The 27,907-nt window shown below is 37.9% G+C and overlaps 1 protein-coding gene and 1 long non-coding RNA gene across 15 annotated transcripts; one reads left to right on the top strand and one right to left on the bottom strand.

Annotated features, from left to right (window-relative positions):
* Positions 1-473: 473 nt before the first annotated feature.
* On the bottom strand, positions 474-27,907 carry LOC113683322 (follicle-stimulating hormone receptor). Of its 14 annotated transcripts, none has more exons than XM_089194600.1 (15): positions 27,758-27,907; positions 26,456-26,945; positions 12,916-13,061; positions 11,184-11,258; positions 10,549-10,620; positions 10,104-10,175; positions 9,683-9,754; positions 9,149-9,220; positions 8,419-8,490; positions 8,260-8,328; positions 7,501-7,566; positions 6,455-6,526; positions 5,852-5,923; positions 4,818-4,886; positions 474-2,948 (listed from the first exon to the last, which is right to left on the bottom strand). In XM_089194600.1, exons 3-15 carry the CDS (start codon positions 13,014-13,016, stop codon positions 995-997), a joined length of 2,838 nt encoding a protein of 945 aa, XP_089050726.1. In that variant the 5' UTR covers positions 13,017-13,061; positions 26,456-26,945; positions 27,758-27,907; the 3' UTR covers positions 474-994. The 14 variants fall into 14 exon arrangements, with proteins under 14 accessions (XP_089050726.1, XP_089050731.1, XP_089050727.1 ...); XM_089194605.1 differs by having other exon boundaries at positions 12,916-13,043; positions 27,758-27,857; XM_089194601.1 differs by lacking the exons at positions 26,456-26,945; positions 27,758-27,907 and adding exons at positions 19,857-19,989; positions 20,436-20,501.
* Positions 16,623-18,572, top strand: LOC149034482 (uncharacterized). The gene is made up of 2 exons (XR_016183149.1): positions 16,623-16,783; positions 17,266-18,572. It is a non-coding gene; the product is annotated as an uncharacterized LOC149034482 (long non-coding RNA).

The following is a 27,907-nucleotide window of genomic DNA, read 5'->3' as shown; positions in this document are numbered from 1 at the left end:
TTAAATAGTTGGGAACAAACTCCTCATCGAATTTAGAGGTTGTTCACTGCAGTTCATGCGGATGTAATATAATAAAGGCAAACCTTGTTCAAAACATTTTTCTTCCTATAAACATCCGACGTTTTCCTGTAATTAGGACTTCAGGAGCGACTTACTAAAAGGGAGCGTTTACTTGGGGTGGAATATTTCGCAAAGTCAGTGGTAACGTCATGATAACTGTTCCTTCGCTTTTGTTGTCGCACCAGACTGGTATGTGCCCGGGAAAGGAAGAATGGGTTGAAATTTTTTGTAGGTCTCGTAAGCTAAAGTTGACACTGATCGCCTACTTCTTTCATCGATTTTGTTAGTGTAGGGCCCTTTTGTAAAACATTATGCTCCTCAAGGAAAGGTTTCCTGAAAAAGGGTGCGAAAGCTCCCCTCCCCCCCCCCCCCCAACCCACGCTGGAGGTTTTGTGCATCACTGACAGAAACTGTTCACTAAAACAGAGCGTTTATTTTAAACTGTTATTTACAATTTAAATTATATTCACTGTCATTTTTTTTCTGAAGATTTGTTATCGTTGAAGTTGTATTTGTTCATGGTAGAGGGGGCGGGATAACTTCTTTTGATATTATCAATGTCTCTGTCAATAAGCGTTTGGAAAATTCAGTGAAAGAGGAGATTTTGTGCCACCACCATCTCAACTTCGTACTAGGAGGGGCAAGAGAAGAGCCTTGGAACGAGAGTTACGCGGATCAATATCAGTATCTGGGCAACTGCCCACCTACCCCTCCCCTAACCTAACATTAGCCTTAACTTGTTGTCAATTGACTGTTGTTGAGTTAGGGGAGGGGTAGGTGGGCAGTTGCCCAGATACTGATATTGATCCATTTACGCTATCTTATTCGGCCTTTAGTCTCAACCGAAAAACAATAATGGTCCTATCTTTGAAGGGCGCACTTTTTCTTATCCCAAGTGTGTCCTCTGAATTTAATATCACTATCAATAGCAACATTAACAGGTCGTCACCATGACAACTGGCATCTGCGAGTAAAGGTGGTCCTTTGTGTCTTCTGTGTTTTTATTGACATCGCTTGTGTCAGACTCGAGAGACATCAGCGCCTCTACATCATCACTGTCCTTGGTTTTACACGCTGCTCTATTCAAATGATAGGCAATCTGCCCATCCAGAACAACTTCTTTGGCGGATTGTCTACGCGCGGAAATCTTATCCTGTTCAGAATCAGAGTTTTGCGACTGGAAGGAAGTCCTTTCGATTGCATTGTTCTTCATATAAACACTTGACCTGGAGTCTGCTGTCTCTTTCTCTCGGTCCTGGTCATAGCTTTTCCTATAAATCAATGGAATTGTTAAAAAATTACACGGTGAACAAGTTTGGCTTTCTCTCGATGAGTTGGAACAGAAGTTGCTGCTGTTACTTCTCATACTCTCGTTGCGGCTTCTGTAAGAGCTATGACGGCCCTCGTTACGAAAACTGCTCTTTGGCGATACTCCAGGCGAATGGTGCGGTGACCGAGAGGAGCTGAGACTTATTTTACTTCCGGTAACTCCTCGGGACGAGTTCGGTAACGTCTCAAGTTGATCTCGTAGCTTACCGCTCAATTTTTCTACCGCTGACTTACAAATACCAAGACGGTTTATGATTTCCAGTGCGTCCATCTGGAAGTGTTTCGTTCCTATGGCGTAGAGATAAGGGTTTGTGAAGGAGTTGATTGGGTAAACGAAGATCAAGAAAAACTGCGCCGTTTTCAAATCTATCAAAGTTGTTCCATAAACAGCTACAAGACTGACAAGTGCAATTGGAAACCAGCATGCGAAGTTTGTAATCACAAGCATCGCCATTCTTCGGGCAACGCGACTTTCCACACGGTCCACGCATGCGCCAGGCACAGATCCTCCGAGACTGCAGTACATTCTACCGTAACAAAACAGCACGAAGAAAAACGCCATTCCATTCGTTGATAAAAGAAACGTAACGTAAACTTTTGACAGAGTGTTTTTCACATCAAATGGAAGACATATTGCCACCTGTTGATAACTACTCACCCCTACCAGCGGCAGGATTGCCATTGTCAAAGAAAACGTCCACCCCACCCCTATGAGTATAATAACCTGCTTCGTATTCAAATGTTTGTTAACCTTAAGAGGATGGACGATGGTGAAGTATCTCTCCACAGTGATGATCGTCAACACAAAGACAGAGAGCTCTGTGGAGAAAATCGATACAAATCCGGCGATTTTACAACCAGTTCCGAACTGCCATCGCATAGCGAAGTTTTGGTATTCGCCCAAGGAATACATATCGGCGCTTATGATCATCAACAAAAACAAAGCCATGCAGAGGTTTGCAAAAGCCAGGTTACACATCAGGATCCTGGTGATGGAGATTTTGCGTTTACTCAGCAACAGAACAAATAGTTTGAACGAGTTCCCGAAGAGAGCGAGGACCAGCACCACCCAGGAAGAAACGCGCAACGCGTTCGTAGCCAGTAAATCACCGCACGGGTTGAACGTGTCATTTTTTTGCTCTGAAACGCAAGTAAACGGTGCATCCGTCGACCCTGTCGGGAGAGTGTTAGTATTTTTGGTCCCATCGTAGCATGATTCAGTTGGAATTTCCGTGTTGTTGCGTTTTGGTCCGATGATACCACCAAAGGGATCTGTAGTGGTTGGACGTGCTGTGGTTGTCGTTCTATTAGCTGTCACATTACACAGCTTGACGGTAGGAGACGATAAAACACTCGATTTAGTGGCCATCACGTTACGCGAGTCACGTTTAGTCTTAATGAGACAGCAATGAAAGGCGTATTCCACACTTGCTGTGTCTAGGTTGTCAAAATGGACGATTGGTATTTCCCATAGCTTCCGTGCTCCTTTGATTGTGAGATACTTCAAGTACTCAAGCCCATCACCTGGCAGATATTTGATCCCAGTTTCTTGCAAATTTCTGCAAAATAATCAAAGAAACTTTTCACCGTGTTGTACAAATATTTAGTTACCCAAATTTTCTTAACTAGGCATAGACAAGAGCCCATTGCTGGCTTAGGGTGTATTATTGCCGTAAAAACATCTTTGACAAATTTTAAAAAAGGAAAATCTGCTATTTTTCTAATAAGCGATTAAATATTTTTGCCCGCGCGTGATTGATTTAAGTGCATCACGTGACCGAATATGTCCAGCTATAACAAGAGAATATCCAGTGATATACCTCGAGTGATATTCGACCATTTAGAAATGTCACGTCTACTACAAGGAGTCCACGTTTAAAATTTGACGAGCGAGTGTTTTTTTGTTGTTGCAGAAGGGGAATTTTTTAGTTAATGAATTCGCACGAACAATGAAAAGTGAACATCCCACGCAGTAAACGGAACGTTAATCGTGTTAGAGCCTGTTTACATGGAGGTGGGGAACCCCAGGTAGGTGACGTAACCCGCCTAGCCGCAGTAGAAAAATAAATCGCGTTTACATGCACTCTTAAAACTCCGGGGTGCTGGGGTGAGGTTTCTTAAGGTTGTTGTTGCGCTTGCAGGGAGTTTGAGCGTAGGCGTCCCAAGCTCACATCTCGAGAAAGACGAAAGATTAATTCTCGGACATGTATGTATTTATTCATGAAAGCGTCACGCGTTATGTTACGCGGTGTTAGGTTAGACTTAATACGTTATAAGGAATGGTTTGGGAAACGAAATATGGTCGATTTACAACGCTAAATATTCCGAAATGTGAACATTTTACACTCCTTGTGTGTCCGTTGCAGTTTCTGGTGATTTCTGCCATGAGACGGTTTGGAAATGTACAAAGTTTTAAAACATAAGTGTTCAGTTCTTGAGCTTTTTGCAATGAACGCGACCCCGGCTAAGCGGGTTACCTCGCCTTGAGACGTTTACATGGCAAATTGTCACCCCGGCTGACAGGGTTACCCCACCTGGCAGACCGGGCAACCCGCCTTGGCGGGTTACCCCACCTATCAAGTAAACGTGATCAGATAAAATGAGAGATTATATGGAAAGGCGGGTTACCCCACTTAGGCAGGTTACCTCACCTACCTGGGGTCCCCCACCTCCATGTAAACAGGCCCTAAGAGGAATAAGCGCACGCTAAGCATGAACCAATTCTTTAATGTTCGTGCACAAATATCCGTGCACATTTTCGCGCCAACAGGATGCCATTGTTTACGTTTCATGTTGTTATTGCTGGTTGAATTGTTATTGTCGTTGTTTTCATTTTGCCTGTTCCAAACGGTGTCTCGTTCTTCTCACGAAGTATACCTGAGAAAGCTCTCACAAGGCAAATCTTACAACCAAACATTTATAAACCCAACAAGTTCACACAGGTTGCATTCGGTTTCTTATCCGTAATGCGCCGATCAATTCGAAGCTTCAACATCCCCTCCCCTCCCCTCCCCCCAAACATATGAACTTCTGAAGAATGGTTCGTTCATATTCGCGTCCTTTGGGGCCAAAATTGCGTTCAAATGCTCCACCCAACTCCCTGGTTTGATCGTAAATGTTCCTTTTTGTAAAGGGCAAGATTAGCAATCGTGATCTTCTTTTAGATCTTTTCTTTTGAGCCATCTGCCCACGAAAGTGAACTTTTTACCCTCAAACACTTTTATTTTAAAAGATAAAGAGACAGTTCGGATTTAAATTCCCCACCCTACCCCACCCAAGCAATGCCCAAATTTCACATCCTGCGGGGACAAATCACAGTTAAATACCGTGGGCTGCCTAGAGAGGGGGGAGGGGGAGAAAGGGGCAAAATGTAAAAGCTCCGAATTAATCGATGTATTAAGATATTTATGTATCACATCGAAACTTACAACTCTATGAGCTTTGGTCCTTTGAAAGCCTCCGGACGTATTTCTTTCAGATTTTCTCCTATGAACCTTCTGTTAACAGGGACGAGATAAGAAAATTATATTACATGTGGGGGGGGGGGGAAGAAGGGGGAGTGAACTAGAATCAGTTTTCTTGAAGTCACCCCACCCTCCTAACGAATCTCAGCCATAAATATTTGAAGGGAGATTGTCTGCCAAAGGCAGAATTATCAATGTACTCTTTTTAATCAGAATCATTGAAGAAGTTTACTAAATATGCCCCATGGCCTTCCGTGGCATTCTTTTTTTCTTTTTCCACCTTTGTTGAAAGACTCGTTTTTTCTCTTTTACGGAGGAAAGAATTGAACTTTCTTTCAGTACTCTCTTTCTGTTTCTCGGGTATTCCGAAAACCATGAATGGCTTTATTTTTGTGAAGATTAAAAAAAAAATAGATAAAAATGAAGATTTATCCAGTAGTGTATCATAGCTAAGGAACTTTTAGATTCTTTTAAAGAAAAATGTTTTTTCTAATTTTTTTCCTTTGCACGAAACCTTGTAAAAGAGAGTCTTGTGATGATTTTTATAAACGGTAATGGAGTGCTTTTCGATTGAGTGACGAAAACCCAAAACTAAAGTAATCGCAACGCCTAAGAGTGACTAAAATCTAATTTCTCCTTACATCATCCTGGAATCAAACGTTTAGGTCATGAGAATAAAGGAGATGATCATCAACTTAAGAAGCTCTTCATTTTTGAACAAATTCTCCTTGTCAGAACCCTAAGATATGTCTAGTTAGTGTTATGGAGAATATGCATACTGATGTTGGAATGTAAAGGGTTAAGAGCCAACGTGAACTCAAAGTAAAACCGACCAAACTGCCTCAAGCGTCGGAAATCCCGAGCGGCCAAGTCGTGATTGTTTTCAGTTTTGCATCTGATTGGTTGAGGGAGTGGCGCGTATTTTCTGTACCAATCAAAGCGATGTAAATCAAAACAAAAGCAGCAGTTACTCAATTGAAAAACGGTTCAGTACTTACAAGATTTTAAGTCGGGTGTTGTTGACAAAAACTCTGTTCTCCAGGGTCGTAATCCTTGTTTGGGACAAATATCTAGAAGGACAGTAACTCAGCGGTAACAATCGTTTTTGAGGAGGGTGGGTTGGGGGATGGGTTAGGGGGTGAGCTGGAGGTGGGGGGTGGGTTGGGGGTTGGGGGTTGGGGAGTGGGTTGGGGGGTGGGGAGTGGGTTGGGGGGTGGGGAGTGGGTTGGGGGGTGGGGAGTGGGTTGGGGGGTGGGGAGTGGGTTGGGGGGTGGGGAGTGGGTTGGGGGGTGGGGGTAGGGGTGGGGGTGGGGGTGGGGATGGGGGTGGGGGGTGGGGGTGGGGGTGGGGGGTGGGTGGATGGGGAGAGAAGTGGGGGGTTCCCGGGGAATCGTTAAAGAGATTAAATTATCAATTTGGCTTTCTAGTTATAATTTCCCTTATTATACCCAGATCTTCCGTATTCACATCAAAATGGCGTTGTTTTATCGCAAGAGATATTGCCAACTAGGAGTCTTTTAAAAGCTCGTAGATCGTTGGCAGATCTGGTTCCTCGGTCGAAAGGCGTAGAGTTAAAAAAATACACAGTATGGTCAACTTACAGACTGACGAGATCACAATGCAGTCCCAGCGCTTTGGCATCAAGTTTCATGATTGGGTTTGAGGACAAATCTCTGTAAGAAAGTAGCAGCGACTTAGAACTTAATAAACATAAGCAATGATTAACCAACAAGGCACAGAGATGGCTTAAGATGCGTGGAAAATATTGACACAGAGAGCGTAAACTAATTCAAAACGGCCACCACATAGATAGATAACTTTGTTTATTCAGGGTAAAATCCTTCCGCATAATCTAAGAGTGAAAAATGGCTAATTCTGCTTAGCTAAACTAACTAATGATTAATATTGTATTATTAGAATAAAAACCTATTATATCATTAAAGCTGCATTTTTAGGCTGCCGTGTTTTAATCAAAAGATATAATAACGCACTTTACCATTGAACTCGCTTAAAGAAACTGTTGATCGGAGCTCATGGGAAAGCAACTCTGTAGGAAAAACTTCTCTTCAAATAATTGGGGCGGGGTTGCGGAACAGCCAATTTATTCCCAGAATTCTTCAGTTGGTATGAAGTAACATCATTTCGGAATACAAATCGAGATCGTCGATATTTAGGGGTCAATCCATATAAAATTATATACATCATAACAGAGGTGGCTACTAATTAATAGCTACTAGCTGTTCGTACCACAAAATAGCTTCCCAAGGTATTAAAATAAAGTATATAAATTAAGTTTGCGGGATCACATTGTTTTCAGGGGGGACCGATTGGGAGATCAGTAGTCGCCAACCGAATTTAAGAAGGATTGTGGAAGAATGACTATCAATAAACTGCCAATGAGGTCGGGATCATCAAAACATCACAACCTTATGGGGAGATCAAGTAAACTTTATTGAGACAAAACAAAAATCTTCCAACCCCATCCACCCTCCCCTCCCCTCCCCCCCCGCAGGCGATATGCACAAAATCTTCAATGAGTTATGACCAAATTTCAAATTTTGAAAAGTGATTGGGCGCGGTTTTTGCTAAGGTACGGTCACACACCGTAGAATTCACTCGCAAAAGAAAAAAAAATTATAATACATACAGGGTAGTAATTTTTGAAGGCTTTTGAAACGCAGGTATTTCCTCGAGATTGTTATCTTGCAGGCGCCTGTGAAATCAAATCACGAGATTTAGCGATGCATAAAGGTTTGGTTCCTCTTATGTGATTTAATGATCTTAATCGGGTTGCGCTGTTATGATCTAAACGGGAAACATAGGTATAAAAAGCTCCTCCAGTGTTATAACCATCTTAAAATGTCACAAGCTGCAAATTACCAGTACCAAGACTTTCATTGGTTAGAATTCAAACGAATGAACGATACTATTGATTATAATGTTTGCGTTTACAAAGCAAGATTTTATATTCCCAGTCATAGACATACCCTAGAAAGGTGCGAATAGCGTTTAGAATAACGATCTTCGTTCTTGTAACGCTTTTGTGAACTAGGCCCAAATAGTTGATCAAACGCACTCTTCAAGGAGCTCAAGAATCGGTGACGAAAAAAATTTTCAGAGAAACTGGGCAAATGTTCACCTTTTACCACGAATTTAAGCTTGTTTGAAGGCCTTTCGTTAAAGCTGAAATGTTTTAATTTTTTGCTTCAAATGCATGCCGTTAAACTCTTAAATGAATCCCTTAAAGCGCTCGACGATTGACTAATAAGTGGGCAAAGTTAAGGAAACCGGAGCTACAATTCAAAGCTTACTTTTTCTACGAAATCGCTGTAACAATAACAACAGTTGATCTGAGCAAGAACGGCAGCGTTAAAAAAAAGGAGTTTGAAATCAATGTGATACTTACAAATCAATCAAATCAAGCCCGTCGAAGGCACCAGGAGCAATGTACTTGAGGCCATTGTTTTGCATATATCTATTTCAAACAAGAAAACAAACCTTTCTTGGTCAAATCTGCACGAGCATTAAAACGTTATGAGAATTTTTCAATAAATTTTGTACTCACAATTTCTTCAGCGTCTTGAGCTTGGAAAACGAGTTCTTTTCAATTCTCGTGATTGAATTGTGGTTCAAATGTCTGCAATTATCAATGGTTTAATATTTTCAGTGGTGAAATTACTATCATTATTATACATTCAACTCACTATCTCTTTTCTGATTGGCCGAAAGCGTATAGTGAATTTTCGAAATCAGCGCTTAGGACGTCATCTAGCCGCAGATTATACAATAATCATGTCAAGGACACTGAAGGTCCTTGATTTCTCAGAGTAATCACTTTAAGTTCACGCGTTTTGTGTTGCCTGCTGATTTGTATATTTTTACACGTTTAGAAATAAATTATCAGTTCCACTTACTATCGTGACCAATTTTTTTTCGCTCAGTGTATAATAAAACAGTTATTATATTCGGTTTTTTGTGATATCCAGAATAATCAAGGTCTCTGTCAAGGTTATCAGCGTCAGGCATCGGCTTCGGTAGATAACCCCTGCCTCGACCTTGATTATTCTGGATATCACAAAAATCTCTTCCAATATTAGGTTTGAGTACTATGGGTTTTTCAATATTCAGTCAGCTGAACGCTAATGATTGGTTTTGTTTCAATATTTTGGAGCTCCTAAGGCACCAGTGGCAAAGTCTATGAGGCCATTGTTGTTCATAAATCTATTTGAAACAAGAAAACAAACCTTGGCAATGCTTAAAACTTTATGAGTAGTTTTCCTTAAATTTGTACTCACAATTCCGTCAGCGTCTTGAGTCCGGAAAACGAGCTCTCTTCAATCCTCGTGATTGAATTACTGCTCAGATATCTGCAATTGTTAATGAATATTTTTTCAGTCGTGATACATTTTTTTTTTAATATTCGGCCAGCTGGACTTTAATGATTGGATTTATCTCAATATTTTGGAGCTCGAAGACATGGAGATCGGACCGTGTATGTAGTTTTGCCCAAACTTCCCAAAATTAAATAATATTTTAATCGAGCGTTGAAACTGATCTGAGATAGCATTTGCTTTTCTTTATTTCACTATGTGATTGGTCGAAACTTATGCCACCCACTTAAGCCACTACCTCCCACAACCTCCCCTCCCATCCCTCCCGCGACCAATACAGAGTAAAACTGAAAGGTAATCAAGCGCAGTCACTCCAGTGTTCCCGCGTTTTACCGATAGCTACCTCTGTTCTGATTGGTTATTGCGATCTCTTTGGTTTTGTTTTTAAGTCATCTGTTTGAAAAGCGCTAACAAGCAAGGCACAGGAAAGTTACTTACAAATGTTTCATTGAATGAAGTCCTTTAAAAGCTCCAGCAGAAATATTTCTTAGTTTGTTGTATTCAAGATTCCTGAATGACAAAATAATTCCAAGTTTGCATAATAATAATCCATATTGGTATATACCACACAACTAAATAGTGCTTTTCACGCTTGGAGATTGGCTAGTTCGGAAGTAATTAGAGCATTCACTTCCGAGAAGGCGGCGAGACAAACTCGCTTGTCAAGAGTTTAATTGCTAGCCATTTTTCGGTATATTGACAGAAATAAACAGATTCATGGTTTCTGTGTGGGAAAGACTAAAACAAATATTTACCTCAGTGTCAGTGGAAATTATGGATATAAGGAGTTTCACTCACAAAACGAAAGACAAAGTTATTATTTACAAAAAATAAAACAAAAAACAGATAAACAACTTACAAGTCTTCTAAAGCGGCATTACCGGAAAACGCTCCTGGAGGAATGTCAGAGATGAGGTTTCCGTCGAGAACTCTGCAATGAGAAATTAAAGAGTTTTCAAGCTGTATTCGTACCTTTTTATATCAACCTTACAATTTGGAAAGATTTGACCTCCCATAAGCATACTGGTTTTCGAACAATGCCGATTCATATGTATTTACATGAAAATAAATAATTGCGAGATGAAATCTATGACGAGAAATCAAATTTTGGACTTAGACAAAATATTCCTCAAAATTCGAATAGATGTTTAATACAGGTCTCCTTAATTTACTTTGCATTACTTGATATATTGTTCAAGAGGAAAATGAAAAGCGTAACGGACCTGAAAAAATCTTTTGACAACGGTTAACAAAGTCTCGCCATTAGCAAAAGACAATTGTAGTAAATACGTAAATACACTTACAGTTCTTTGAGGTTCTCAAAACAAGCAAACGTGGTTGCATTTAAGCCTTCGATTTTGTTATTGGAAAGACGCCTGTGAAATAAAAGTAAAACGAGGGTAACCACTAATACATGGTCTATAAGAGATGATAATCTTAGAGAGCGAATCTGTCCTCCCTCCAATGCGTCCATCAATTCGAAGCTTCAACATTCCCCCCACGGGCAAACTCCCGGGCATATTAACTTTTGAAGTTTGGTTTGTTCAAATTCCCGCCCCTCCGGGTACAAAATTGTATTCAAATGCCCTGCCCAAGTGCCAGATTTGAAGATCAATTTTTTTTTTGAAAGGCAAAATCAGCGACTGTAACTTTCTCCACATTGACCAAGCTGTAACACCTAAACGTTGTAGACCTTTTCTTTTGACCCATTCGCTCGCGAAAGTGAACTCTTTACCTGTAAACACCTCGAAAAGTAAAGATATAGCACTTGTATTCCGCTAGAACAACGTTACACTTTCCTAAAAAAATTCTTAGCCAGGCAAGGTTCAAATTCCCCGTCCCCCTGGCACTGATCGGTGCATAAACTAGAGGCTGAATAAACACTTCAACTAATAATCTCATTGTTTACAATCAGTAGGTATGAATAAAATTTACTCACACGTTAGTTACATGGTCTGTTGCGTTGTTACATGACGTCGATACAACACTAGTGCAGCCTTGGTTAATTATTTCGCTGAAAATATATTGAAAGGTGCAAAAACATTAAACCATAAAAAAAACCCCAAAATGAATAACAATTATATGAGTATAAGGAAAGCAGTTTACGAGAAATATCAACGATGGGTCATGGCGTTACCGTCGTTGTTATATCGTTTCCAATGCCATTATAAATCTCTATTAGACTAGATCGTAGTTTGACTTCAAAACAAGTAGATTCAGCAGGAAAAGAGCTCTGAGAAAATTTAGCTGTCAACGGCCCCCGCTTCCTAACCTCCCCAACCAGGTTGCAATTGGGCGCTACAAATAACTGCGTTCGAACCTTCAAAGCCACAGGTTAAAAGCATTGTTAAATGTCGGTTTTTTTCTTTACTGGTTCATCTAAAGCGTGAGTTTAAGAAGCTTCAAGCATTCCCAGTCTTGTAAAAAATAATGACACTCAATAATAAGCGTTTTGTTGTTAAAATTTGCAATTTACACAGTATTTATTATCTTATGGTCATATTTCCGTGTTTGAAATTCAAGTTTATTTTCCGCATGTTCAATCTGATTTATATTTTGCTGTTAAAGTAAGCTGGTGTCGACGTCGGCGCTTTGAAGTTTAAAGTGTATAAGAAAATTTAGATCCTGTAAGGATTTAGTTCATCAGTCCTTGCACGTAATGGAAGTATGACGTTACATTTGTTTTTGAGCCAAAATTTTTGGTAAATTTTTTCGTCTTTCTAGTCCCTGATTTATACTTTCGTATTAAAGTACGTTGTTTTCAAGGTCAGTGTTTTTTATCCTAAAACTCCCGCGACCACGACAGAATTTCTCTTTACAATCTCGATACGTCATCAAGCAGAAACGTTATGGAAATAAGGAAACAATATCAATTGCAGGATTATTAGTCGATCAGAGACCAAATTCTCAGAAATAACATCGTAAGAATTGCATGGCAGACAGTAAGGAGAATTGCTAATGAGATCTTGGGAATGAAAGGCTTAAGAAGAAAGAGAATAAAAAAATAGACTCCAGGAAACAATAAGCTTATGTTAGGAAAATCCTAACCCTAAATCTCGCTGTCGTTATATGTGTGAAAAGTGTTAAAAAGGGCGAAATTTATTTTTGATTTAATTGATTCCCTTATTATCAAAGCCCTATAAGTCCCTCATCTGATAAAGTTCCTTAATTAAAAATAAAAAGAGTAGAAAAGAATGAAAAGTAGTGCAGATTGATATCAACGATGGAGAAAGGTACTCGAGAAATTCAAACATGTAACCAACCCACATGATATTAGCTTTGCCATTTTTTTTTTTTTTTTCACATCGTTTATGTCTCCTAACAAATAGGCTTCCCTTTGGAATTCCCTGTATATTTGGATATAAAATCAGCACGAAACCTTCGAAATGCTTCCTTCCGTGTTCAATATTGCTCCACGCACACAGTATTTTTAAATCAAAGAGTTCCTGCCTTGCGAATGGCGCTTATGGCGAATTTTACCTTTCAATAAATGACACTGTTTGAACTTTGACTGTGTTCCTATTACCAAACTCACAACACATGCACCTTAGATAATAACCCGTTTGCTGCCGGGTGACAGGAACGAATTTGAAATATTCACGCTTGAGAAATGCATGCCTGTCAACATTTAGTCCGTTAGTTGTAAGCAGATGTAAACATTTTTCACTTACACAGCTGTTGAATTCCCTATAGGCCAAATGTCGCACTCTTTTTCTTCTTTGGCTACGGAGACGCTGAGCAAACACAGCAGCAATATGAAAAACAGTGGCATTTTCTTCTTTGTTATAATCTTGAATCCCTGTTGAAGACGAAACTCCTAAAAGTAAATACAATTTTTCAGAAATTGTTAAGCCGGCGTTTCACGTAAACGAATTCAAAATGTATAAAATACTTGAGTTTAATGCTCACCCGTATACGTAGCTCTCACTTAAAGCGATAATAAGATCTAGGAAAATTTCATTTTCATTGAGAAACAACTTTGTAAATGTAAATGAAACCGGCGTGATCTGAAACGGTGTGAACTAGACTGACATAATCCCTGCTAGCATCATTTGAGCGTTGAAGGGTGTCATTGAAATGTATTCACAGTTGATTGACTTAACTACATGCAGGTCCAGAGCGACTCTTTTTAACACAAAAGAAAACTCATTAGCACGTCAAAAACTGAATTAAAGAACAAAAAATATAAGAAAATAAATGAACCCCTTTACCATGGATTATTTCCGAACGAGAGTTCCTAATCAAGATAACTATCAGACGATAAGAGTGTACGAACGTTCGTGTATTACGGGGAATGTTTCCTCTATGCGTTGGAGTCAGTATTCCGTGGTTTCTTTGTTCTATATATTAACATGCAAATTTGGAGCGTGAATTTAAACAGCAGGTATACGATTATTAGGTGTCAAATTGTACGATAGATTTTTTTCATTTCGTCTCCCACAATCTAGTCTTTATGGGTGCTCAGTGAAATCTTCAGGAATTACCTGAATAAAGTACTTCTGCTCTCATCCAATTAGAAAAACGAAAATCTAACTCAAAAGCTGCATGAAAAATCCAAATTTTCCTCTCATTCATCAAAACATCTTCTGTAGGATCAACAAGGAAATACTGGTAATCCTTTATACACCGACTATTGATTAAGATTTAATTTCTCTTTGCCATCTTAACCCTTTATTATCCGACTAAGGCGGTTCGTGCCGACATCTAAAACCAACCAATCAAATCGCTGTACTACCTGTCCCGCGAGGGCCTGTATTTTGTTACTTTCAGACCGGGTACTCTGTCGAATTTATCCCGTGCGATTTTGATGAAGGATATTATCCCTATCAAATCAAGATGGCGGTCCTATTGGAAGCTCTTCCTTAGAGTAGATGAATATGCTGCCTGATCATTTCGAAAGAGAAAAATCTCGACCTGAAGGATCACTGAATTGAATCAGAAGATAGTTCTTAAAAAAACCCTTCCGGTTGGCAATTTTCGGAACAGATATTTTAATAACCGATAGACCTTTCTATTCTTCGCTCTGAACGCACAAAAAAGAACAGTTTCAGAAACTCTTTGCGGTGGCCAGTTTTCATTTACCAACTCAGTCGGTAAATTAGAAAGTAGAATCTGTTGACTTCCGAGCGAAGTTTGAAGTAATTCGGAGAGTACTTCAATCTGGTAAATATCATTCTTTCATTCAAGATACGATTTTTAACTCAGACTAACGATAAGATTTTACCATGATTCAAATAACTTTCGTAATTTTGTACGGAAATCTGCAAATTATCTTTCTGTTAAATGAGTTGAATCAGGCCTAAGGCGGGTTCTTGATTGTACGGTTTTTTTTTTACACGCAAAAATCTCGTTAATGTTTCGTTTCCGTCTGCATCTTGTTTGAATAAAGTTGTAGTCTCAAAATAACTTAAAAAAGCTTTCTTGGCCTTTTTCTGAAGGTTTTGAGCGGGAAGTAGGTGCTGAGTAAATTTCCCAATTTCTTTAAGATCATTGAGTGAAAGGTGCAAAACATTGCCTATATATATATATATTCAATCTTGATGTCTGAGAAAATTCTTGATAAGAAAATCATTGTTTTCTGAAAGAGTACTTTGTGATATGATTCTCATCGAATCCTAATTGTTCGAGGAAGCCACAGATCTCAGTTCATTTTATTATTTCAAACTGAGATCTCATTTAAGGTTCAGAGAACCTTTGTCAGCCCAAGAAAATAATTACCTTTGACACCTTCGTAAAACATTACTTAGCACGCGTTGCTTGCCTGTCAGGCCTTACTCTGACAACTACTTAAACGCTGTTATTGCTCGGAAAAAATTCTTAAGAGAAACATTAATTACTTGCATGTCTTTGACATATGACTGAATATACGAGTAGCATGGGTAAATAAAAAAAACTCAGCATCAGTGAAATTGTGTTCACTAGAAACAGTAATATTTTCGCATGTACAAAATTGCAATATCAAATATGTGTCATTTGGACAGGTAAACAGAGTTATGCTTAAAGATTACAAAGTCTCTCTCTTTACAATACAGATTAAATTCAGGATTCTTGATCAAACTTGACTGAAACGTGTCCGCTAAGAAATGATTAGGAGCTACTCTGACTCAACTTGTGGTAAATTGCACCGTTCGAACTTGAGTAAACCTTCTCTTTGGACATGAAATGGCAATCCTGAAAAACAGAGTGGGCGATGCGTGATAGAAATTAAATAAAGAGCGAACTTTACAGACTGCTACTATTTAAATTCGATATGACTCTATCTCGAATTATGTATAAATTACAAATAGGCCGGCCTGAAATAAAAAAAAAATAAAATTTTTTTTGCGCAAGAAAACAAGCCCTTAGAATGGAGGGCGAATGCATAGAGAAGAGTTTTATTTAAATGCAGGATATAATACCTATCACATATTAAATTCGTAACAATCCTGTTTTGAAATGCATTATGTTCAAATTACAGGTGACCTTGCAGAGAAAAATATGACTAGACAGAGTGGAGCCGACATTCATAATCGAACATTCGTGAACAGCAGCAAGGTAAATTTGTAATTGTTCGGCTTTGCAACACGTTATGTTACATTTACAATTAACAAAAATTGAAATTGCTTTGAACAAAGACAAAAACTCATGATTTGCGTGAACGGAGCCGACATTTGCACGCAAACCTTCTTGAAAAGCATGATTTAGAATCTACTAAAATGTACATTCATTGTTGATGTTTTTTGTAACGGATTATTTCAAATCAAAGATGCTTCGTATAAAAACAAAGCAATGAAACTGTTTTAAGCGCCAAAAAAATCCTAGCGGTAAAATGATATACAGCAATTTTCACTTTTCACTTATTTCCTGAAGTGTACTTTGTTACATGTTAGTACAGCCAACTTTTTTGGGTTCAAAATTAAAAGTTGAGAAGATGATGAAATAGGCGTAATTGTGAGGGAGATCTTGGACAACCACTGTTATATGGAACATAAGTCAGAGATACTGCAATAATATGCAATTTTTACCCTTCTTTTGACAGGGAAATACCACGAAATTTATTGCGCAAAGAATTGAATGGCTTTTGCGTTTGTTAAATCATGCAAAATTGCGCATCGTTTGATTACAAATAATTCCTTGTGTAATATTTATGCAGGGATAAGAAAGAAAATGTGAAACGACTACCTGGTATGGAATAGCGCCTTAGCCAACAGAAGGATGGACTGAACTCAACACAGCTTTGAACCTAAAACCGTCGAACTGAGTAGTTTGGTAAAAATGATTGCATTTTCGTTCTCGAATTTGATTGGTGGGACAGTTTGCGTAGATTCTAACGCATTTGTCGGCTCGTAAATTGTAAATCAAATTAACTGCAGCTGGATAAACGAGTTTTGTTCGAGTGAAATAACCATGTTCCTTAGAAAAATATTATGAATTGCCTAAACGTGACAAGCGCTTGGCAAACTTCATTTTACAGCTAATCGAGACGTGACTAATTTAGGTATTCCTCAAGAGGTCCTAAATGAAACGACCGGAATTGAAATGTTCAAATTATACTCTAAGGTGAAGTTTTTTTGCACAGAATTTTAACCGTTATGTGAGACAAGACAAAACAATGACATCCTTTTGCTTTGGATCGTTAAAGCGGACTCATTTTACCAATGATCTTGGAAAACAAACCCTTGAAACCATTTTCATGTGTAACACCTTTCAGTCATAATATCCCGCCTTCGAATTTTGTTTTCCGGTTTTCAGACGTCTTAGGAAAATAATGCAAATAGACTTGGCCAAGAATTTTACGAAACACGAAAACACGGAAATTGTGAATGCAAAGTTTGTCTTCCGCAACATTGGATTACTGACGTTTAACTTCAAGGCTGGCAGACTTCTTTAAATTCTGTTTACCTTTGGACAGGTTTGGTAGAAGAAAATTTGAGAAATAAGAAATTTGTCAATTGTCAGGTCAATTAATTAAGCCATTTTCACAAAATAGTTTCGAATTAAAATTGTAGGCAAGCTTTTACAAATATTCTTATTACTTTTAGAGTGCAATTTAGCTGATTGACATTCAACCAAGGCTAAAGGAAGTACAACAGCCGATCGAAAAAGAGAGTAAATATCTGAAGACGCCACTGAGAGAACTCCGAGAAAATACATGAACTGTAGCAGGCGCTGAGAGCAGGTGACCAAACTTTGCACCTGATTGGTTGAGAGGATGACGCAAATTTTCTGGACCAATCACACAGCGTAGAGAAACAAGACTCAGGGAGTTACTTCCGGCGACTCCGTCCAGCATAATTCAGAAGAACTTTACGCTTCAGATAATTCCATATCACTATATTCTGAGAGTTTAACTATTTTACTTTGCATGATGAAAGCTCCGTTTGTTGGAAGCCAGAAACTACACGAATTCTTGAATGCGTAGAGTTTTTAAAGCGGACGTTTCAGGCGTTTATCCTCCGTCATTCGCTGTGACAAAAGGCTAACATTCAAAACATCAGTTTAAAAATCTCCTTACGGAGGCTATTTCACACTATCAACTCAGTTTATAAAACTGAACCAAATTTTGTTTTAACAATCCCACCGACGCAGCGCCACAGTTTGTTTTAAGAAGCTTACCCTTACCTAGGGTTCGCAATACATTAAGTAACTTTTTTGTTTTTTAAAGGCATTATATAATGTTACCTGGGGTTTTGTTTCCAAGTAGTGAGTTTCCAAACAAATGCAATTACCAAAAAGGCTGCTTTCTCGAATAAACCACAATCAAGAAAACAAAAGTAATCCACCGTCATTAAATAAATTACATTTAAATATCTATGTTAATTTACAACATAGTCAACAGAATTGCGCTTTATCAAGGAACAGACTCCCTAATAGCGCTTCTACGCATGTGAAGTTTTATTGAGACAATTTCAATGTTTTTATTTTGATTTTTAAGAAAACCCTGGTCCTTGAGATGCCTTAGGTTGTTATCTCGACAAAACTGCTGGCCGGCAGGCCTAAAGGTTGAATTTTTCCACCCATCAGCATGGTCCTTCATGGCAGTAGAATTAGTGTCACATAAAAGGAAGGTGTTCACCGTAATGAAGAAACAAAACGGAATCAATTAAATCAACCATGCATTGATCATTAGCACCTTTCCTTTAACAACAATAGCTAAAATGGTTTAAAAAGTATTTCCGAGAAGATGTGTTTTTCGCGTCACTTCAAGAGACAGGTGTATTTTTGAGTGTTCAAAATTCTTCTTAATTAGCTTTGGTATTATAATTTTCGTCATCTCCCTTCTTTGTGTAGGCGGCTTAAGGCATAAGATTACAATATTAATGTGGTAAAATAAAATCATTTTATCCAACATTTTCCGAGGCTTGCTTCGATGTCATTGTACGAAAGGAAACGTTGTACTTCTGGTTGAAGCGATATCGACCCTTCACATCCTGCTAACAGTATGCATATTACCCATACTGATCATTACACATTTCCTTTGGTACTGACAAGGAAAATCGTTATCAAAGAACTCCTTAGGCGATATCATTCCTTTTTTCCCCTTGACCTTATTGTTTGATTCAACACTGATACTGCAACGAGAAAAGAGTTAAAAAAAATCGCAGTTTAAACGATGTACGTTGTAAAGCATCCATACGCAATTTCGTAAGCTCGCCATTTTCAATTTATTTTAATCTTTTCCACTTGTGGCACTCAACGTTCTTTTTCTTTCTCAGTTTAAAATATTTTGTGGTTTTCTTTAAGTCAGAGGACGGTTTTCCATTCGCTCTGACGAGGGCTAACGAAGGGCTAACTAATATCAACTCAGTTGGTTATACTAATTACCCTAAATTACGCTAACTGTGAATAATGTTTTTCAAAAGCGGTTTGCATCGTAAATGAGCGGAAAATAGCGTTGAAACCATTTGTTGAGATTATTGATTATAAGTCACGAAATCTATGAGCAACTCATGCGCGTTATTGTTTTCATGCTCGTACCAAAATGACACCCTGATGCTACCTTTTTAGTTTTAGATACACTTTCCATGTAAACACTCTTCAATGACTTGTAAACTGCCCCAGCATTGGATCTAAAATGTCATAGACCAAGTGAAAACTGATATCTTATTTTCATGATATTTTGTATCGCCATCCTGTAAGGAAGGCCAATTTTGGGACGTCTGTGTTTGTTTATTTACAATCGAAACACTCGACAACGATTTCAAAATGTTTACATCATTCCTAAGTGAATTGCATTAACCAAATGGAAACGGTATATTTCTTGAGGCATTGATAATAATAATATCTTGAAGAATTAATTATCATAAGCAAAATCCTTGTCTGAATTACTTGGCGTCTTTCTTATTCAGTCTGCCACACACCACCTGTCACGAGAACAAGGCTTTTAAAACATTAGCCCATATTGTTGATGCGATCGCCCTTTCTGGAAAACGTGTCAAGATAGCTTTCAATTTTAATGCGAAGTGGCATCTTCTCGAGATATGTTGGGCTGAATTGATATCAGAAATTCCTTTGATTTTATCACCTCTTACGAGAGACAGATTTTCCTTTAGCGGTAGATTAGCGAGGAAAATGCATTTTAAGCGAGCATAAGTGCTCAACAGATCTATGGCGCCACTGGACATTTAAATACCTTTTATGTTCCCTTGTATGTGAACGTGTAATCCCGATTGATCGTTGCTACCCCAAATCATCCGTGCAACGTTTATCTCGTTTTTTCAACTTGTGTTTTCAATCTTGATATACTTACCTTATCCCAAACTCTCCTTTAATTGAAAATTTATTTTTAGGAACGTGTTACATACTCAAACTTCAAAATAAACATTAGGTTTTCTAGGCTTTGTTACTCTCAATAGTACAGCTATAATTCTCATCCTCCATTAATACTAAAGAAACTCAATATTACGTCTACAGATCTGAAGACTTCCTTCATTGAACTAGAGTCTTACAACTGAAGAAACTCCATAATTTAACTGCACAGCGTCTTAAACTTTCCCTCAGATGTAATGATAACCTTACTTCAGTTTCTTTACAAAATATTCTTAACACCCAAAATTTGAACGTAATCGAACTTCAGGGCTAAGTACGATGTTTCACAAGCGAAATGCCCAGAGTCTTAAGGAAATTTGTAAGAATTTTTTTCAATATTTGCACAAATACAAATACGGACTAAAAAATATCTACGAAATGTTAACAGATTTCTAATCTTTACCTGGATAAATGTGGTCAAATTGTGCCTCAGTTTTTATCTGTTGAGCAGCCAGCGAACTATTTCTGTTTAGTGGTTCTCGAGAGACTGAGACTGAGAAATTATGGCATAACTTATTATATGGTTATGTTAATTCTGCAATTTAAAAGCCGCATTTAATATTAAGTTTTCCATGCTTTTAAAGCTAAACCAAAAAAAGCTATTTTTGAAAATTTTGCGATTTTATTTTTATTCCTTTGGACAAATATAATTTGCTTTGATCGACGCAGTCGAATTATCACAGAAAGTGGCACGTCTCTACAATAACGGCTCTCTTTTGCATTTTGCTAAAAAACCAGCTGCCTCCTCAAATTCAGGATGATTAGCGAAATACGGGCGCAAAACAACTCTTAAGTAGTAAAATAGAATCTTCTTTCGCATTTGGTAGATCTTAGAAGTAAAAAATGAGCAGAGTTTACCATTTAAGTGTGCAGTTTTTCCGCTTCTTTTGCGCCAGAATCTTTTATTAATAGCACGATCAATGGACAATGGTTCTGAAAATCGTAGAAAGACCTTTTGAATTTAGAGCAGCTTTTATTTCGATTACTAATTTATACAAAACTTTCTGAATAGCCTGATTCAGATGTTCTAAAGATATTTTTCGAAGGGTGGGTTAGTAATTACTCTATATTCTTGTCTAATTCGTCTCCTATTCACTAAAAGACTGGTCGTTCAATGAAGACTATCTTGAACAAATTGAAGTCAGCTTTGTAAATTTACCATTCATTAACAAGCTGGTAATTGTTTGCTCGTGATGTTACCAATTCGCATGCGTAAAATCCTGTGTGGGTGTAAAGAGCATATGTTTACATCTAGAACGATCGAGAAAGAACTACAGAATGGCACCATCATATGCATATAGAACCCAATTGATCGAATTGAAAATATAACAAACAGTAACGAAACAAATCAGAATAGGGAAAAAAGCTTACATAAGTTTTCTGCTTAGAAATGACTTTGAAGCAGATGTAACTGGTTTTGCATGCCGCTCGCAGCTTGCACAGAAAAATATCAACTGGCTTAACGCAAATTAAAGTACGCAAAAGGTAATGGAAAAAAAAACAGTATTTCTACAACGGAGTCACGCAGTGCCATTTAAGTTCTGCCGCTATGGCGCCATTTTAAAATTATCTATAAGGCTTGGTTACAAAGGCTTTTAGTGGGCTTTTAATGCGGCCAGTGCAGCTAGGTGGTAAACTCAATCAGTCATAATTTTTTCTTTTTTTTTTTGCTGGGTGCAAGTCCAATATAAGTTTGAGGTTTCTTTAACTTTCTTTTTTTAGTAGCACCTTAATGTAGTCTGTATTAATTTGAAATCGAAGTGTCTTGTTTCTGAGACCATTACTTTTTAAATTTCGACTCCATACGAGACGTTTAGTAATAGAACTGTCATCGGTATTGATTCAGTAAAGCTTCGTTTCAGGCCTGACCAAACAGAAAACGGTAAACAATCCAGTTTCGCATAAATTTACTCAAATTTGCAACCGAGTTTTAAGCTCATAAAAACCATGTAAATGACTCCACTCGCGGTTTAAAGGTTTTGCTTTATCCCAACCTATCTATTTTAAAAAAGTGGTATTTCCATCAACATCTACATAATATATTTATGTCCGCGATAAATTGTCGTGTACTTGTATGTCTTATTCAAGGTCGTCAAATCGCATTAAGTACCTTATGCGTATTGCGTATCCCGCATAACATTTCATGTTGTATCAAATCACGCGGAAAAGATCACATTATTCCTAAATTTGCGATAGACTTCTGGTAACATATCGCATTGCAATGCATATAAACGAAAATCTCTAACATGCAAAATGTGGTTTGCATGTTTCGATATAACTGATTACCCTCTAACTCGAAACATTTGAAACATAGATGCTTCGAATCAGGATGATACCCTCGAAATTTCATCAAAATTTTGTAAGATTTTGCTGACGCAAGGAAAAAACGCAATTCGGCGTATTAAATCACGATTGAAAACAATCGAAACAATCCCTGATTCGAGAAAAGTTTTCTCCACAAACGTTGACGTGTTCAGAAGATGTACGTAAAGCTAATCAAGAAACCTAACCATAACGCTAATCTCATGTCAGTTTTTTTTATTTCAAACTTAAAATAAAAATAACTGACATCAATTAGTAATGTTGCAGACTGGAAAGTAAATTAGTTTCCGTCGAGAATCTGGCTTGTCAACTTATGATGTTTTTCTGTCTGATCGAATTAATCGTAAACAGTCACAAAAATAAATAGCGAAGGCTTGGCTGCTTTTGAGTGAAAACTTTATAATTCTGTTATTATGCCATTTACTTTAACAAAAAATTTACCAACCAATTTTTCATCACCAATTTAGAATAACATTAGGTTTGAACATGACTTGTTGAAAAACAACACACAATTTTTTCAAAGCCAGAACGAAGAAAAACGCGGTAGCAAAGTGAATGAACGCCACATATGACAAAATGTGTCTTTTTACTTTCTAAGGAAAAGTAACCAGTTGTCTTGTCTTTTTTTCTGCCGAAAGGAGAAGAAATCATCAAACTTCGTTTTGATAGAAAGCAAACCTAACTTACCTCTCTTTGTTGGTAGCTTAGCTCCTAGAAATGAACCATTTCGAATAAATCCTTAAGTGAAAAGATATTAGAAACCACACACCGCGTTAAAACTGCGTGCAATCTGGTTTTCGTTTCGATAACTCCGCTTTTCACGAGGAAATGTCTTCAAGTTGCACAACAGAAGTTGAAATTAACGCCGTTTATAAGGCAGCTTTGTACTTTGAATGACTGTCTGCTCGAAGCACTAATAATAAGCTGAATAAATAGCGCAATACTATGTTATATCTTTCCCAACAGCGCATAACGACCGCAAGATACAGGTGTTTTTGAGGCTCTGACACACTCAATTATCTACTGATCCCAGATTTAGCCACGAAATACCCTTCTTTCTAAAAAAAAAAATAACCCTCTATTCGTTCTAAATCGTTAGAAAAAGCGATTTTGGCTGGAAATGGTTTTTAGATTTTTTTTTGGAGGCTAAATCCAGAATTAGCATATTATAAAATTGATTACGGGTGAATCTGATTTCAGAAATTGCCAATGTTTCACTAGAGACGCTCACACAGCTTTTTTTATCAATATGTTTAATTGGAAAAAATGAAAGCTAAAGAAGCAATGTAGATATTAAGTTTTCGGCAACGATTCCTCTTAAAACCGAAAAATATATTTTAGCAGAATTTCGCAAAACTTTCATTATCGACAAATCTTTCGAGGCGTTATGTTTGTGTCAGTTCTAATTAGTCTCACTTCTGTAATTCAGGAAGCATTTACACCTCTCGAGCCGGCAAGATGATTGTTCTATTCATTTGTTTAACTGATCTCCCTTGTTCAGTGACGCGGAGATCGAAAACGGCTTGTTTCAAAAACATTTCGAATCCATTCAAATGATTACCGTTGAAAACTGGACGCACTGCAAATGTTTACTTACAAGTCAAATTTCCTCGCTAATTACCAAGCTAGATCAAAATTATGATATGGCTTTCATGTAGATATCATGGCATTATTAAAGCGTGTTTTTATTGGCTTAGCTTTTTATTTTCCCGTTGTGAGGGCTGTGACAGCGCTTCCATATAATTTGGATGTGAAGAGAAAATTACAAATTTGACCTGGTCTCCTGCTGCCAACACAAGCAAATATCTTGTAAACACAGCATCTGTTAACTTTCGGCTGGTTTTGAAAATTTCATTGGTTCCTGAGCGAGCCGAGATGAAAATTAATTTTCCAATTCTATTAGGTTTTGACATGTGCTTGGTTAATTGATTACTATGCAGAGCCAAAATGGGAAGTAAGTGTTACTTGTTTTCATGATAAGCCCATCTAATAAGCTTAATCTCATTTGTACGAATAAAAAATTGAAAGGTGTTATTTTCTTTTCATTTCTTTTTGGGTAGGTCTTGCTTGATTAAACACGCTGGCAGATGGATTATACTGAACGGGAAGCACACAAAGGTTAAAATCCTATTGTACAAGAAAATATATGAATCTGGGTTATTGAAGCTGAATATTTAAACTTCTGAATGAGGTTTACGACCAATTTCTGCTTCAATTTTGAATTCTTAATTTTATAATCTTATTCTTCCAAGAGGAGAACGATTGGGAAAACTTAGTCCGATGAAATTTGTTGATACATTGCATGTTACCGAAATTGTAAAAAAAAATATATGAAATTCGCTCTTTTTTGAATCATCATGCGCCTTTCGTCTTACCTCTAGGAAATAAGAAAGCGTTGATTTTCAATTTCGAGCTTAACTTCCCACTGCAGTTAGTACATCTTCGTTGACGAAGTCGTTACCAGCAAATTCTGAAACAGATGACTTCAACGATCAGGACGATTATCGAACACTAAAAAGCCAACCGATAGTAGTTTCGGAAAACAGCCCTTTCTGCGAGACGAAATACTGTACGCGGTGAGTTGTCTTGTTATGCAACTTTGTTGACGCTACTCGCGGGCTCAGGAGCTCAGCCAGATGGAAAAAAGTTAAGTTGAGGACTTATCACAACAATCATCCGTTGCAGCCTGGGTTTTTAAGAGATCTTGTGATTTGGAGCCGCCCAAACCAGCTCTCAAAATTCTGCTTAAATTGAATGCTGAAATTTTATGTACCAATCAATTCAGAGATACTTCTCTAATCACTGATGAGTCAGTTTTTAGTTAACCACATTCCCATTTTCTCTGACTCCATAAATTTACAGTATATGTAAAATGAATCAGAGTTCCATGACAATAAAGTCAATTGGTTGCCGAAAATAGCTGAATTCAGAAAATATTGAGTTTTATTATCAACAGACATCTTTCTTGTTTTGCCAACTGTCTTTGAAAATCCTGTGATTCCACTCTCTCAAGAGCAATAAGCGCTTGAAGGCAAGATTATGCAAGTCATGTCATAATACAGAAGTTAATGTAACACCTATAAACATTTCCTAAGTATATCATTCGAACCGTTTTAGCATGGGGAACTGACACAATATCCTTGCGTTTTCAAGAGAACAGAGCAAGTGCGGGGCGTGCACGAAGCACGAGTCACGCTGAAGGGAGGTACGCGTGAAAATGTCACTTTTTCTGCGCTCATCCCCTTCCTTCTGGGGATACATACATGAATCTTACCTTTCCTATTTACAGTATAGAGAAAAAGGCTTGTTCCAGGCGACCAGTTAGTAAACGGCGCGATAGCAGTGAAGGAACAAAAAAACCAGAGAGGCTTGAGTCGAGTCGGGTTAAGAACATTATCCTACTCAAACGTTCCCCCGCCTTTTCACTCGGCCGTCGCTATCGCACAGTTTGTATTTCGCCCCGTTTCATTAACTGAACACATGGAAAAAGCTAGGCAGTGCATGGATATGAAGTTTATCTCCAAGTGTTTATAGAATCTCTCAGGCTTTTTGGATTCTGTTTTTAACTTGGCTGAGGGCCCGGGTGCACTGGGCAAATTTCTGTTTATTTTGCGAAAACACATCTGTCATCAGTTCCGTAACCACAAGTGCTGCCAGTCTTAGAAGGCACCGCCGTCCTGCCTCAGAGCAGGATAAACGTTTCAGTCAGATGTGAAATCTGACAGATTTTTCAATTTACAAGTCATGATCCGAAGGAAAGCGTCAATCAAGAAAATTTGATTTCGCATTTAAAAAGCGACATCAGATTTTTTGAGTACAGTTTAATTTGTACATCCCTGTAATGAACACTTTTAGTTAACACATATGTTAATGTTTTTCAGTGCGCGATTGACAAATAACGGAGCAAATATTGTCGAGATTTCTGGTGAAGCCAAACAAATTTTTTTCAGCCCATTGCGTCAGGACCCTAATACAGCCATAATTAATTATAATGGAAACCTGAAATAACCAAACGAAAACGAAATATGTTTAATTCGTATGCTATTAAAATTGAAAAATAAAATTTTACGGTAAACAAACAAACAAAACACGTGGACTTACTTATCGAAGAGGTTGCGCTGATTACGGTAGGAACTGAATATGGTAGAATTCTTCGTCTAACCCGTCCACGACTACAGTTGTCTCATCGCAGTCCTCCAAAAACTGTAGTGGATAATCACAAAAACGTACGATGGGTTGAAACTCAAACCCACTTTTCTCTATCAGACTTGTTTACTGATGGGATAAGAAATTTCGGCAGTGTGGTTTGAGACGATTGCTTACACTTAGACCACGTATCAGACTTTATGTCACTTTAATGGTGGTAAAAGTCGAACAGCTTCACGAATACGGGCGAAAACTCTGTTTTTTCCTTGTTATTTCAATTAGCCGAGTGAATTTTCCACGTTGGGTCCTTGACGTCACCTCCTTTGAATCGCACCCATCCTTCAGATTAGCTTTCGGAGAAAGGCCAAATGACAGCGGACGTGAAATTTCAACCAAACCGCAAAAAATAAAATGACATCTATTGCTCGTGAAATTTCATTAGTGGCTGGGAAATTGAAAGAGTCGTATTGCAGTTGAAAATGTTAAAAAAAAAAAAAGGAATTAATAAGATTCGATCTCAGGGGCACGAATCAATAATTATGTGGTGGGATGATATCACGAGAATTTCTGATTTAAAATAATGTTTTCCTTCCTTCCCGACATGTGGGTAATACAGAAGCATTGCATGATATGAAACTTAAGGCCCGGCGAGTAGATAAAACAAATGTTTCTTATTAGACCAGCAGTGACCTAATGACTAAGGGTGTAAAATGTCTTGAATTTCTTTTAATCTTCAAAAGAGTCTCAATGGTGTTAACCTTTAGCCATAAAATGACAATTTGAAGCGAGGCGCAAAAATTCACGAATTTTAATTGTTAGTCGTAGAAAAAGTTAACCGTTAAAATTTTTCACATCTGCAACGCGCCCAATTGTCAAAATCTTAGATTGTCATATGTCTTATCCTGTGGCCAATGCGGGAAAACAGGAAATTACCCTACAGAAACCTATCAGCAGCTTCATCTGGAATAACTCTCGTGCTTGCCTCTAATGGTAAAAGCGAACAAGTAAATGTGTGTTAGAACAATGAAAACTAATCATTAGCTTTTCAAACTGATTGAAATTAATTTTAAACATTTCCGTCAACCCTAACAGAAAAAAAAAACCAAATCAGGCGTAAAATGGCCTACACTTAAAAGTCGTAAAAGCAAACATCCCATCGAGACTCTCTTAAAAGAGATTGATATCCTTTGACAAAGAGATCGATCGACTAAGTGAAATACTGTGGTCTTTCAATTTGAAAAATCTTGGTGCTCTTACCTTTCAAACACGAATTTCCTCTAGTGATTTAGGGTGTCCTTTGGAAGGATGGCTCGGGTTAAATAATTATTGAGGCATTCTTCCAGATCCTGATGGGCAAGTGCCAAGTGCCCTTACCTTACAAACACGATTTTCCTTAAGTTGTATAAA

This window comes from Pocillopora damicornis, chromosome 14 (genome assembly GCF_964200805.1).
Source record: "Pocillopora damicornis chromosome 14, jaPocDami1.2, whole genome shotgun sequence".
In the NCBI taxonomy this organism is placed as follows: Eukaryota; Metazoa; Cnidaria; class Anthozoa; order Scleractinia; family Pocilloporidae; genus Pocillopora; species Pocillopora damicornis.
The sequence above is the reverse complement of the archived record's forward strand: the minus strand, read 5'-3'. Positions and strand labels throughout refer to the sequence as shown.

Excerpts from the sequence above, each read along its gene's own strand:
- LOC113683322 (XM_027200558.2), bottom strand. Across the intron at positions 8,491-9,148 it reads CTCAAGACGCTGACGGAATT|ACATTTGAACCACAATTCAA; the intron begins GTGAGTACAAAT and ends TGATAATTGCAG. Across the intron at positions 5,924-6,454 it reads CATTGTGATCTCGTCAGTCT|ATATTTGTCCCAAACAAGGA; the intron begins GTAAGTTGACCA and ends CTGTCCTTCTAG.